The 14,371-nt window shown below is 44.8% G+C and overlaps 1 protein-coding gene across 2 annotated transcripts in view; it reads left to right on the top strand.

Moving 5' to 3' along the window:
* gigyf1a (GRB10 interacting GYF protein 1a) overlaps window positions 1-14,371 on the top strand; it is a 50,121-nt gene that overhangs the window by 22,392 nt on the left and 13,358 nt on the right. For both annotated transcript variants that reach the window (XM_063186346.1, XM_063186347.1), the window contains exons 14-21: window positions 937-1,157; window positions 1,996-2,102; window positions 4,530-4,630; window positions 5,254-5,327; window positions 6,311-6,445; window positions 7,418-7,651; window positions 11,631-11,836; window positions 13,987-14,141. In XM_063186346.1, coding sequence (XP_063042416.1) covers window positions 937-1,157; window positions 1,996-2,102; window positions 4,530-4,630; window positions 5,254-5,327; window positions 6,311-6,445; window positions 7,418-7,651; window positions 11,631-11,836; window positions 13,987-14,141 — 1,233 coding nt within the window. The remainder of the gene's footprint in view (window positions 1-936; window positions 1,158-1,995; window positions 2,103-4,529; window positions 4,631-5,253; window positions 5,328-6,310; window positions 6,446-7,417; window positions 7,652-11,630; window positions 11,837-13,986; window positions 14,142-14,371) is intronic.

Raw genomic sequence — 14,371 nt, 5'->3', positions numbered from 1 at the left:
TCTGCCAAATCCTCTCGCATTCAAGTGTAAAGAAATCCCACACACTGTCCATTCCACCTATAAACTTCAATACGTTTCGGTCGTCCTGATGGAATGGACAGTGTGCGGGATTTCTTTGTACTTGAATGTCAATCCCACCGTGGTAATATCCTACGCACATTTCCAACAGAGGATTACAAAAGCGTAATATTGAAGATCCTGTCACATGGGCACACTCCTGCCACTCTGTTCCCACAGGCCCCTTCACCACTGTAGAATTGGGCCAAGTGGTTCCAGACCGGCTGCTCTTCATGACACGCACGCACGCACGCACACTGTCCCTCCTTTCTGGTCGTCTCCAACATTTGTGGCAGCAATGAAGCAGCAGTGGCCTAGTGGTTATCGGACGTTAGTCTTTCAATCTGGGGATTGTAGGTTCGAATCCTACCTGATCTCTCCCTACACCTCTCCATCTATGGCTGAAATGTCCTTGAGCACCAAGGCTCCCAGCCCCATGTTGCTCCAGGGACTGTAACCAATACCCTGAAAAATAATAAGTGAAGTCGTCGTGGACAAAAGCGTCAGCTAAGTGTAACATGGGTTCTGAATTTTAGTTTTTTAAACCTGACTGCGCAAAACTAGCTACGCACAACTCAACAACCAAGATTGTTAGAAATCGCTGTCAGTCAAAAGATTAGCTCACATGGTTGGCGGCTAGCATCTTGCCCCTCCTCACAACATCGGGTTTGGAAGCACGGTGAACCCATGTATAGTTTATTGTTTTCTCTCAACCTCTGATTGCTGGAAACCGCTGTCGGTCAAAAAATTTGCTCACGTGGTTGGTGGCTAGCGTCTTGCCCCTCTTCACAACATCGGGTTTACAAACACGGCGAACCCATGTACTGTATAGTGTACTGTTTTCTCTCATGCGCTCTTCTCGTTCCTCCGCCACGGCAGGTCCGTTCACCACGGTGGAGATGTGCGAGTGGTTCCAGGCCGGCTACTTCTCCATGACGCTGCTGGTGAAGAGGGGGTGCGACGAGGGGTTCCAGCCCCTGGGGGACGTCATCAAGATGTGGGGGCGCGTCCCCTTCGCCCCCGGGCCCTCCCCACCACCCCTCCTGGTCCGGCAGCAGCCGCCGCCACGCCAGCCCGCTGCTGCGCCCAGGCCCTCCACCGTGAGTTTGGTTGTGTGTGTAATAGGGCTTGACACTGGCACCTGTAAACTGGCCAAATGCTGGTTAAGTTTGGCTGGTGTGACTGAAATTGTTGAAATTGCTGAAATTGCCACAGCCATGTTGACAGGTAACTTATTCTTTGGTGTGACAAATCACAGTAGCTGCATCAATTGCTGCAATTTTACAGAAAAAAAATCATACAAGAGCTCTGGCTAGCAGAAAGACTAAATGGCTAGTGACCAGGGAAAACCACTAGCCACAGCCCTGGTGTGTATGTGTGAGTTTGGTAATGTGTATATTAGGGCTGCACGATATATCGAAAATGTATCAATATCGCGATATCACGGCTTGAGATACACGTATCGCAAAAGTTGGTTATATAGTGATACCTGCTTTTGAATTTTTAATAACATCCTATTTGGTGAAAAGGTTAAAAAAGGTTTTAAAAAGGTTGCTGTGTACAGTATTAGCCATCTTTTCCAAAAAAGAATAATGTTGGAAATAAATCAATGCCCTCAGTTGTTTAATACATGATAAAGTGTAGAATGGCAAGTAGAGAGGGGAGAATATATGTTTATTAAATATTGCGAGTAATATCGCTATCGCGATATACAGTCATGTCATCGTGTATCGCATGTTTTTCTAATATCGTGCAGCCCTAGTGTATATGCACACTTTGAAGGGGTTCCCTTCAGCCCCCTGGCCCTTCTGCTTCAGGGGCGACAGCAGCACCCAGGCCCTCCATAGTGATTTTGTGTGTGTATGTGTCTGTGTGTGCACGTATTTGTGTGCGTGTGTGTGTGCGTGCGTGCGTGCGTGCGTGTATGTGTGTGTGCAGGCCAACATGGAGCAGCAGGAGCGTCTGAAGCAGAAGCAGCAGGAGCTGGCGGCCGCAGCCCTCTATCAGCAGCTTCAGCAGCAGCAGCTATTCCAGCTCATCAACAGGTGTGTGCGTGTGTGTGCGCGTGCGCTTGCGCGTGTGTGTGTGCGTGCGTGTGTGTGTGTGTGGATGCGGTAACATTGTGTCGTGTGTGTGTGTGTGTGTGTGTGTGTGTGGATGCGGTAAAATTGTATCAACAACAAAACAAGGTGTGTGTGTGTTTGTGGATCCGACCGCATTCTATCAACAGCAAAATAAGTGTGCGTGTGCGTGCGTGCGTGTGTGTGTGTGCAGGTTTAGAGCTGGGCGATATGACGAGACATATCGTGAGAACGATAGAAACGTCTCTGTCGTGACCTTTCTCCTCTATCATTTATATCGTGATAAAACTATTATTTTCATTATTACCGCTAATATACGTTTTAATATCATTTCACCTCTTAATATAGCATTTTGATTTATGAAATTATTTTAAAACTACGTGTGGGCCAAGCTATTTTATATTTTTTACTCCCATGATTTATTTCTGGTCTGTCGAGACAGCGCACGCAGCCTATTCAGTCTGTATGAGCACAGTGGGTTTACATACAGTGTTGAATCTCGCCCTCCAACCCGTGCCTGCAGTTCACCTAGGGAGCGCTGTCGAGACAGCAGAGCTCATAAGGCTGGCGCTAATAACTTGACATTGTGCACGCTGTCGGCTGAAACTTGACAATATTACTGTAAGTTCTGAAAAACCAATGTGGATTTCAATGAAATGTACAATAACCTGGGAGTTATGTCCTTCTGATTTCCTACAGCTTTGGCATTTATGAGTCAGGCTCCGCTAGCATCTTGCTAACAAAATTGCTTTACGGCCGTCGTGATCACAGCAATGCAGCCGGCCGACCAATCCAAACGCAGTGTGTGAAGCCACTCGTGACGTCATATTGACAATAAAGTCGTATTTTACAAAGATCCAGAGAGTTTAAACATTCAAACTAAGTGCTGTTTGAAAGGATAATTCATCCTGCCTTTGGGAAAAATTAAATGAAACGACGATACCAATTCTCTCCCAAAGCAATGGCAGCATCTGTGGATGAGCTCCATGGACCCCATTCATTCTAACAGCCTCTGCGCTCCTTGGCGCTCCTCTGCGCTGTCTGGATGGCGCCACTTAGTGGACAGTACCACCCGGAAAAAGTAGCGAGATTCCTCTCTCGTACTACCCATAAACACTCTCTGGTATGAGTCTCAAGTCACGCCTCGGTTGGCGCCCTCTAGAGTGCAGTACCCGAAAAAGTGCAGAGACCAATGATACAGTAAGTAGGAGAACTTGTGGAGGAGCCTTTGCTGCTGCCTCACCAGCTAACGTGACGAGCACCGGGCAGCAAGCCTGCGAATCATGGCTGGAAAAGGAAGTCCTCCTCGAGGCGTTGGACAATTTACCAAAAATGAGCCAACTACCTGTAGATGCCGCGGTGAAGTTTGGCATTCCTACCTGCGCTGTTTTGTAGATTCTGAGCACGAGACTTCCCCCTAGCCCCCCTCCCCCTTGTGCTTCTGTGAAGCGCATCCTATCCCAACCTCTGCTTTGCAATGGATTTTAGCCTTGGCTTTCAAATTCCTAGCATTCATTTTCGCCTTCTTGACATTATAAGATGTGGACATGTGTATCTAGCTTACTTCACCACAAGACGCGGTAGAGACATAACCCAAGTGAAATAAAACTAATTCAGTTTTAGTGATCGACGGCTATTGTTCAAATTGCTCTGTTGTGTTCATGCGCTCTAGAAAGTAGGTAATGGAATTTGCACGTTCCGTACGACGCTCTATATATGGGCTACACGTTTCGGCCTATTGCGTGCTGTTTAACAAGTTCATTTACATAGGCTATTCACAAATATGTTCAGCTTTGTTCAGTTTCATATTAGGCCTACTGGTATTTTGTAACATTAAGTAGGCCTAGTTAAAATGAGCTAATATAATTTACTGACTAATTGCAGTCATTTTTTGTTGGACATTTTGTCCGGTCACATTTTATTTTGCCGGTCATTCATGCCATATCCGGCAGCAATTTGCGCATCTGTGGTGTTATAGGTTCGTGGGACTCTCACATTTTGAAACGAGATGATAGGTGAAAATAAGCGACGACAGATTTTTTTTTTCTTTCAATTTTTTTTTAGGCTATATCGTGATGTATATCGCTATCGTGATATAAAACAATGCATACCGTGATATATGTTTTTTTCCATATCGCCCAGCCCTACTGTGGGTGTGAGTGTGTGGTGGTTGCATGCCATTTTCCAGCACTTCAGTTTGCTGCTACGGGGTGTTTGGGGTGTTATGTATGCATGCTAACCTGTTTTGTCTCTTGTGATGTGATGTGTAATATAGTCTTTCTTGCTCTCTCTCTCTCTCTCTCTCTCTCTCTCTCTCTCTCTCTCTCTCTCTCTCTCTCTCTCTCTCTCTCTCTCTCTCTCTCTCTCTCTCTCTCTCTCTCTCTGTAACAGGTGTGGTGAGCAGGGTATGATGCCTTCGATGAACAGGTCAATGTCAGTGCCAGATACAGGGTCCATGTGGGACATGCATACCTCAGCCTCCCAGCCGTCAGGTAATGTAACACACACACACACTCTCACACTCACTCACACACACACACACACACACACACACACACACACACACACACACACACACACACACACTCACACACAAACCAATGTAGGTATAATGTTCATGTACATCACAATCACACATCAGTGCTACAAGTATGTACATACTGTACGAAGGGCTTCAGTTCATTGCAAAATGACTCGTATCCATTTTGGAACATGAAATTGACATTTTGGTATTGAGCATTGCATTGAAAGGCATTGCATGTCAAAATGCATTTTGTATAAGTTTAAAAGGCATGTTCTCAAAATAATTGAATGGCAGGAATTAACACGCAGATGAAATAATGCCTGAACAGCCGTTACCATTAATAAAATGCAAACGTAAAGATTTTGGTGTTGTAAGTCAATTTTGCAACAAAACTTCGTATATAGTTTGTGTCTGACATGACTGATTGTGGGCCACATCCTGTTTTGGGGAACATGTCCTATTGTACACTTTTTTTTAACCACTTTGGGATGAATATTTATATTTGGCAGACTTGAGTGTCTACTAGCTTCATCTGTTATGTTGCCATGTACTCAGTATGTTCTTGGTCTGCTTTTCCTCTATGCGTTTTAGGCTGTGAGGCCAGTCTATGGGACTTAACAGTGAATTCTTCAACTCAGGGTCCAACACTTGAACAGCTTCAAAAGGTACACTGGCGCACACACAGACACACACACACACACACACACACACACACACACACACACACACACACACACACACACACACACACACGTTCACAAACACTGTCTGGCATCCACCACTCTATGTAGCATGTGAATTACGTAAGAAGAAAGTTGTATACAGTATGGGCCTTTCCCATTTGTATTTTTCTACCCCTTACCTCTCCAAACGGAGTCTGCCTGTCCGAACCCCTCCTTTTTGAGGGCTACAAAGCCCTCCCCCTTACCCCTACCCCTCTGCCTTAACGACTATTGGGATACCCCTACCCCTACACAAAACGGAGGGGGAGGGGTAAGGGGTAGGGCCAAGGGATGAATTGAGATTGGGCCTATGTCATAGTTCCTTGAAGTAGTTGTATAGTTCCTTGCTATTTGGCGCCCCCCTGTGGTCACATTTTAATGCAACAGTCCTTGCTCACTTTTCAATGAACATTTTTAATGCCGTCATCACCCACACTCCAAGTCGTTTTGGAAAGAATAACATTTGGCTGAGTTCTCATGTCTGTAACCTAGTAACAGCTGCTGTATTATCAAACACAGCCTGATATGGGTTGTTTGGCTTGGCAGCTCCACTCTGTGGTTTGTGGACGGCGGCATTCATCATCATGTGTTGTGGATTTGCTGAGAGGATCATTTTTAAGAGGATGCTTCTTGGCGCCATTTTGACTGATAAAATATGCTTGTAATAATATGAGCATCTCTGCTGATGTATTTATTTATGGTTTATGTATTTTATGTTTTTATTTATTTGTGTTGTGAATGTATTGTTTTGTGTATGTGTGTCTGCTTTATTTTTTATATTTGTGTCTCTGGTGTGTCTGCCTGTCTGTCTGTCTGTCTGTCTTTGCTGTGCTTGTGTGTGTCCGTGTGTGTGTGCGCGCGTGTGCGCGGGTGTGGGTGTGTGTGGGTGTGTGTGCGTGTGTGTGCGTGTGTGTGTGTATGCGCAGCTCCAGCAGGAGAGGAGAGAGGCTGAACTCAGGGCCAAGCGCGAGGAGGAGGAGAGGAAGAGGAGGGAGGAGAAGAGGAGACAGCAGGAGGAGCACAAGAGGAGAGAGGAGGAGGAGATGTTCAGACGCAAGCAGGTAGGAGAGCGCGCACACACACACACACACACACACACACACACACACACACACACACACACACACACACACACACAAATACACACACACATTTATTTGTGCCCACAATTTAATTTCGACAGCCACAAATTTAGCAGTTGCAAGGCTTCCCAGTTAAGATCTAGATAATTGAAACCATACCAAGCAAAGTATATTGTCCACAATGAAGCATTTTCATGGGTTTACCCACCACACACACACACACACACACACACACACACACACACACACACACACACACACACACACACACACACACACACACACACACACACACACACACACACACACCTCATAACACACACACCTCATAACACACACACTTGTGTGTTGCTGATTATGTCCTTTTTAACTCACTTTGGATTAATGTTGTATTGCTGTATTATAATGTTGTGTAATTCTCCCTCCTTGCTCCCCTCCCTGTCCCTCAAAGCTGATCATATGGTGGACTTGTCACCTTTTTTTTCTTTGAGGAGTTTGCAGGTCTGTTTATTATGACAGGATAGTAGCGAGAGACACAGGAAATTAGCGGGGAGAGGGAGACAGGGAGGGCTCGGCATATGACCTCGGGCTGGAATCGAACCCGGGTCGCTGGTGTAGCAATCGAGTGCCCAGCCGATTGAGCCATGGGCCTTGTGTCGTGCAAATTAAGTGTTCCTAGAAACTCTTGCATGTTGTATTTATAGTTGTATATTTACAAGCTATTTGGTGCCCCCTTGTGCTCAAATTGAAAGATGGCAGCCTGGTTCAGGCGTGGCTTATTCGGCTGGGCGCGAGCGCACACACACACACACACACACACACACACACACACACACACACACACACACACACACACACACACACACCATTTCTTAATCCTGAACATAGTTTCTTAACCCTTCTTTTCCCCTCTTATTCCCCTCTTCCCCATCATCATCATCGCTTCAACAGCAGTGTCGCCAGCAGCAGGAGCTGATCATGAAGCTGCTGGCCCAGAGCCAGAGCCAGGGTCAGGGGGGCGGAGGAGGAGGCCAGGCGGCGCCGGGCTCAGGCTGGAGCGGAGGCTCCGCCGCTGGGCTGGCCAAGCAGAGCAAGGCCCTGGGGCTCCTGGAGCTCCAGCAGGAGGCCGAGAGGATGAAGCAGCAGCAGCAACAGCAGCGGGCACAGCAGCAGCAACGGGAGCGGGTAAGAAAAGAGGCATACATGCATACACACACACACACACACACACACACACACATCAGCGTTCAAATGCACACACAGACACACCAGGGTCCCCGCGGTGCATTAAAAAGTATTAAAAAGCATTAAATTTAGAACATGTGATTTAAGGCCATGAAAAGCATTACATTTGGCTATTTTTTTGAGGTGTGGCATTAAATATGAAAAGGCCTGGCATTAAATTTCACCCAGACACAATGTATTAAAATATAGATGCCTGGACAGTCTTCCGTAAAATCATTGTTTCATAACTATAAGGTGGCATCAAGGTTTCGAGACTGTCAGTCATGCCTGGGGTAAACAATGCACTCGATAGTGACAGGCCCGCCGGGGTAGCAGATCCTATCGTTCGGATCCCCCTTGATGGCGATGGCTGACTAAAGTAGGCTAAATCTCATCCACCACAGTGCGTGTGACTGACCGCAGTACAGTTGAAAGTGAAACTTGTTAAATTTCATGAACCAATATGCAGCGTGGAAGCTGTATCTGTGGTGCCAGTTTACTCGTCGAAAGCGCAAGTCTTAAAATGACTGCATTGTTTTCAAACTTTGTATCTCATCATCTAGCCTGCTTGTGCTCTATAATGCTCCTTCTCCTAATGTTAGCCATGCCCTCTCGTTTAGGTTTGTGTTTGCTAACGCATATAATTTCATGAATGCATGATGAATGCATTCATACATTATGCTACTTCAAAGTGTCCTCGAGCTTCGTGGCGTATTATTTGATGCTGTCAGATGCTAATGCAATCCGAAGTGAGCACGAGTGTTGTGAAGTTGCAAGCGGTGGAAATGCGTGCAAAATGTAACATAAATCGGGCGAGTAACGGAGTGTTTTCTACGAGGCTAAATGTCGCAATGAGAATATGCGAGAATGTCCAAATCGGTAACCGCGTGGTGTTTGCATCGATATTCCAGTCGCCGCGTGTCCGTGGTTAGGGAAATGTTTGTGGAATTCTTATCAAGTTCCACTGCTGCTGTTTCTTTGCTCCCACTCTGAAGAACGACTTGCTAAACTGAAAGTAGAACGCCTACTACTGTCTCTATGATGGAGCTGGGGGGAACAAACAGGAGGAGCAGTCCAGAGCTGAGCAGTCGTTCCCTTTTAACCCTTTTGACATTTTCACTCCAATATTTATCCATTATAAAAGATGAATTGTTGGTCCATTTTTAATTTTTATATTGAAGGTTTTTCATGAAATGCCATCAAACTTTTCAAATATACACAATTTTGAAATTGTTTCAGTTTTGGATGACTTGACACAGATGCTGGCTACTTGATTAGAAATTATAGTGAATTATATAATGAAGGGGCATGAAAACTCCCGCAACATACAGAAACCTCTTTGACAAGTCTGGTGCAGACAGTGACTAGGAAGCAGGCAATGAGAATAAAATAACACAGTGAGCAGTATGAATGTATGTATTACATTCAGGGCTCTAAATTAACGCACGCCAACACGCCAAATGCGGGTGAAAAATCATTTTGGCTGGTAGAAAAAATCATCCACTAGCCAAATTGGCCGGTAGCGCGCGCCCGACTGAACATTAAACAGCTGCCCGCACAGATCTGTAGCTGCCGTCTGATGAACTTTAAAACGTCGCCTACATTACCCATGAACATTAGTCCTACCGTCATGATGTAGCCCACACCCATTGGCTGACCGTTAATCACAATAAGGCAGCCTCACATCCATTGGCTGCGTGTTTGATACCCGCGCGCTGGAACTAGTGTTGATAAAATATGTTCAATGAGCGGACTAGCGCGGATTACTTTGGTTTTGGTTTTGGTCAGATTAAAAATAATGTGGCAGTGGTTAAAGCACGGTTATGTGTCGATGAATGCAAGTAATAGCAGCGTAACTGTTGTGACGGTGAAATAGAGTATTGGTGGAGGGAAAACGGCGTGAGTGAATGGAGGGACAGCTGTCTGTCAAAACAGTGTCGTTGCCATCAGAAGCCGTCTGATATTTGCGAGGTCCTCGCAACTACAAACGATGGAGTTGTCGTTTCCTAATAACACCCACGCCATCGCAAAGACCCTGCACGAGTTTGACATGGATATACGAGTAAGTGAAAAAAGATAACAAAAACTAGCGACGAAAGTAACAAAGTAAGCATCTCCGTGGTGTTATTGGATATCTAGTTGACATAGCGTAACGGTAATTGTCATTCCAAGCGCATCGTAAGTAAAGCTAATATTAATTTGACCTGGAGGAACTTGAAGGTGTCACGCAGCAGCAGCATAAACACACAATGCAGACATCATTCACGCATGTGTAGGTGTGCGTGCGTGTGTGTGTGTGTGTGTGTGCGCGCGGGTGTCTCCTGTTCTTCTCCTCTCCGTCTCCTTCTCCAACCTTCATCTCTTCTCCCCTTCACCTGTCTTCTGTGCATTGTACATGGTATTTGGCCCACTGCGTGTGAAGTGATGCTGTGTAGGGGATATGAGGTTTTGCAGTGTTTGGTTGTGTGTGTGTTTGGCTAGTGTATGTTGAAAGTCTGGTATGTGTGTGACATTAGTGTTGAAGGCATGCTGTGTTTGTGTGAGTTGTAGGCCTATACTGTATGTGAGGTTTGGGTGATGGTGTGTGTGGTAATAGGCTAGTGTTTGGCTGTCTGTGCAGTATATGGAAATGGAATGAAAAATAATGAAATGCAGGTAATAAAAATATAATTACTAAATAATTATAGAATAGACTGAATTATATTGAGTATAATATTTATATTGTTTATCTGTGTTGAGGTCATAGCCTAGTTTAATAAAATAATTAAAAGCAACCTAATGGTTTATTTTGGTGAGAAATAAATGGCTAGTTGACCTTCCATTTGGCTAGTAAGAAAAAATGTCTACTAGCCAAATTGGCTGGTGGACGAAAAAGTTAATTTAGAGCCCTGATTACATTACATTATAGCAATGTAATAACAATAGCAATATTATACCATGTAACACACACACGCACACCTGTGTAGTGGTATTAATTTTAATGTTGGAGGTCTTAAAAATGGTATTAAAAAGTATTAAATTGGGTGATGAAAAATGTGCAGATACCCTGCACACACACAGACACACACACAGACACACACACAGACACACACACAGACACACACACAGACACACACACACACACACACACACAGACACAGACACACACAGACACACACACACAGACACACACACACAGACACACACACACAGACACACACACACAGACACACACACACAGACACACACACACACACAGACACACACACACACACAGACACACACACACAGACACAGACGCACACAAGCGCGCTCTCACTCGCACTCATACATGCAGTGTATTACACACTGGGAGAATGAAGCAACAACTGAAGCGGGCACACCAGCAGCGTCAGGGGAAAAGAAGAGGGACACACATAAACACATACACGTTCACATAAATACACACATGCAAAGGCAGAATCTCACAAGAGCCAATATTAGTGAGCACAGAGGAGGGTTGCCACAAATATGAGGTCTCTGCTGTTATTTTCCACAAGTCCATCCCCATTTTTTTACTTATCCATTTTTGCACTCTTTCTCTTGCTCACTCTCCCTCCCTCCCTCTCTCTCTCTCTCTCTCCCTCCCTCTCTCTTTCTCTCTCTCTCTCCCTCCCTCTCTCTCTCTCTCCCATCCTTTCTCTGCTCTCCTGTGCCCCATCCCTCTTTTTATCCACCCCGTCTCTCTCTCTTCTCCCTCTCTCTATCTCCCTCCCTCTCTCTCATCCTCTTTCTGCTCCTCTTTCCCCTTCACTCTCTCCCTTTCTCCCTCCCCCTCTCATCCTCTCTCTGCTCTTCTCTTTCCTTCTCTCTCTCTCTCTCTCTCTCTCTCTCTCTCTCTCTCTCTCTCTCTCTCTCTCTCTCTCTCCCTCTCTGCTCTTCTTTCTCCCTCTCTCCTTCTCCATCCCTCTCTCCCTTGCAGATGATGTCTGGCCAGTGGGGCAGCGAGGGAGTGGGCGGCAGCATGTGGTCCGGTGGGAGCGGCCTAGAGGGGAAGTCGGGTGGTGCAGGAGGCGGGTCTTCGGGCAGCATGGGCCTATGGGACGAGGCGCTGAAGAACCAGGCCAGCAGCATGCGCGCCGCCAGCGGCATGGGCCACAAGAACAGCCGCAGCAGCCCCTCTCTCACGTAAGCGGAGACACGCACGCACGCACGCACGCACGCACGCTTGCACACACACACACACACACACACACACACACACACACACACACACACACACACACACACACACACACACACACACACTCACACACACTCACACACATACACACTCGTACAGTACACACTCATAGGAGAAGCTGTTGAAGCTGGTGATGATGATAATCATAATAATAATAATAACAAACAATCCATCAATAATAATAATGATAACAATAATGATGATATTATTAAAGTAATACATTTAAGGTGAATAATATCAATATTATTGTTTCCTGTCCGCTGTGAGCAGTACATGCTGCGTCGTTACCACACGGAGGACGATATGATAATGATGATGATAATACTTATAGTAATGATGATTATAGTGATAATAATTATAATAATGATATTAGTAAAGTTATATATGTAAGGTTGGAGGATATCTCCAGCCAATTTCAACATGCAGTTGTAATGCTCACACTAGCCTAGACTTGTCAGTACCTGAGATTTTTTTCCCAGCCTTTTCCGAGATACTGGTCGTTGTAATGGGGGCAGTTTGTTTGTTAACATCTCTATTTTTCATCATACACAAATGACACTTCATGATATCCTCTAGCTAACCTATTCTAATGGTCAAATGAAATACAATTAAATTCCTAAAGAATTGTGGAAGATACACCAACACCATCAGATCAGAGAAGTCCAGTAAAACGTGGTGAATTGTTTTATTAAACAAAAAACATGCTAACCTTTGAAATTTCATAGTAACATGATACTGTTTGTAATGGTGTTGATCAGCAAGTTGTGTAGCTCTTGCATCTAAACATTTTTAATAAGGTACAACATTCAACATAGGAAAGGATGGATTTATGGTTAACTTTCGACCATGTTTTCTATACAACATAGTTCAGTATGAAAACATGGTCGACTGATCTTTTAAGTGAAAGTGCACATCAACGCTTGAAATTTCTAAGTAACATGGTACTGTTTGCAACCGGGTTTGTAAAATGGTGTGAAGAAAACATAATGTTTGAACCATGTATACATCCCTTCCTATGTTGTTGTCTGATCCGAGACGAGTTCATGCAAGCCATTCTGGTCTTTCTGCGTGCCCACAATCAGTCAGGTAAAGTTACTTGATTTTGTAGCTGCAGACTGACAGCAAGAAGGCACAAATACCAGAAAGGAACCCATGAAGTCATCTCAGCCAGAGAACACAATTCATTATACATACAAACATTGCACTGTTCCTTTGCATAAAAGATTACATAAACGTTTACATACCCTCGGCAGCCACAACCCTAAGTATAACTTACCACCCCCCCTACCCGTGTAACTTAAATGATAACTTCTGCCAATTTCGACATACAGTTGTAATGCTCACACTACCCTGGACTTGTCAGTACCTGAGATTTTTTTTCCCCCTTAAAACTTTTCCGAGATCCATGTCATTGTAATGGGGACAGGCGTTTGTTAACATTTAAAAAAACAAAACATCTGGATTTCTTCCCAAAAACATCCAAAAGTTTATGCAACATCAGCAACTAGCAAACAGCGATACCTTTTGGAAAATATTTTGAGTAGGCCTATGTTAAGAGTTTTTTTTTATGTAAACAAAATATGCCCCCATAAGAATAGCTCATATCTCGGAAAGGGCTGAGCCAAAAAATTCAGCGTCACTGAGTACTGGCAAGTCAAGGGTAGCGTGAGCAATACAACCGCGTATTGAAATTGGCTGAACTTCTCCTTTGATAACGATATTATTGTTTCCCGTCCGCAGTGAGCTGTACATGCCGCGTCGTAAGCGTATGGAGGAGGAGGATAAGCTGCTGAAGCTGATGATGTTGATAATAATAATAATAATTATAAAGTAATATATTAAAGTTAATAACTATTATTGTTTCCTGTCCGCAGTAAGCAGCACATGCTGTGTCGTAAGCGTACAGAGGAGGAGGATATGATAATACAAAAATAATAACAATATAATATATTTAATTTAATGATATCAACATTTTTTCCTGTCTGCAGTGAGCAGTACATGCTGCGTCATAAGCGTACAGAGAAGGATATCATGATAATAATAATAAAGTAATATATTTAAAGTTAATATCTATATTATTGTTTCTTGTCTCCAGTGAGCAGTACATGCTGCGTCGTAAGCGTACGGAGGAGGAGGATAAGCTGCTGAAGCTGCTGCAGGGCATGAAGCCTCAGGACGGCTTCACCACCTGGTGCGAACAGATGCTGCACGCCCTCAACACCAACAACAACAACGCCTCCGCACTGGACGGTAAGGGGAATGCGCACACACACACACACACACACACACACACACACACACACACACACACACACACACACACACACACACACACACACACACACACACACACACCAACAACAACGCCTCCGCACTGGACGGTAAGGGGAATGCACACACACACACACACACACACACACACACACACACACACACACACACACACAGGCCCCCAACACCAACAACAACGCCTCCGCACT

Source organism: Engraulis encrasicolus, chromosome 21 (assembly GCF_034702125.1).
Source record: "Engraulis encrasicolus isolate BLACKSEA-1 chromosome 21, IST_EnEncr_1.0, whole genome shotgun sequence".
NCBI classification, from domain to species: Eukaryota; Metazoa; Chordata; class Actinopteri; order Clupeiformes; family Engraulidae; genus Engraulis; species Engraulis encrasicolus.
This window is presented reverse-complemented; position numbering and strand designations above follow the sequence as displayed.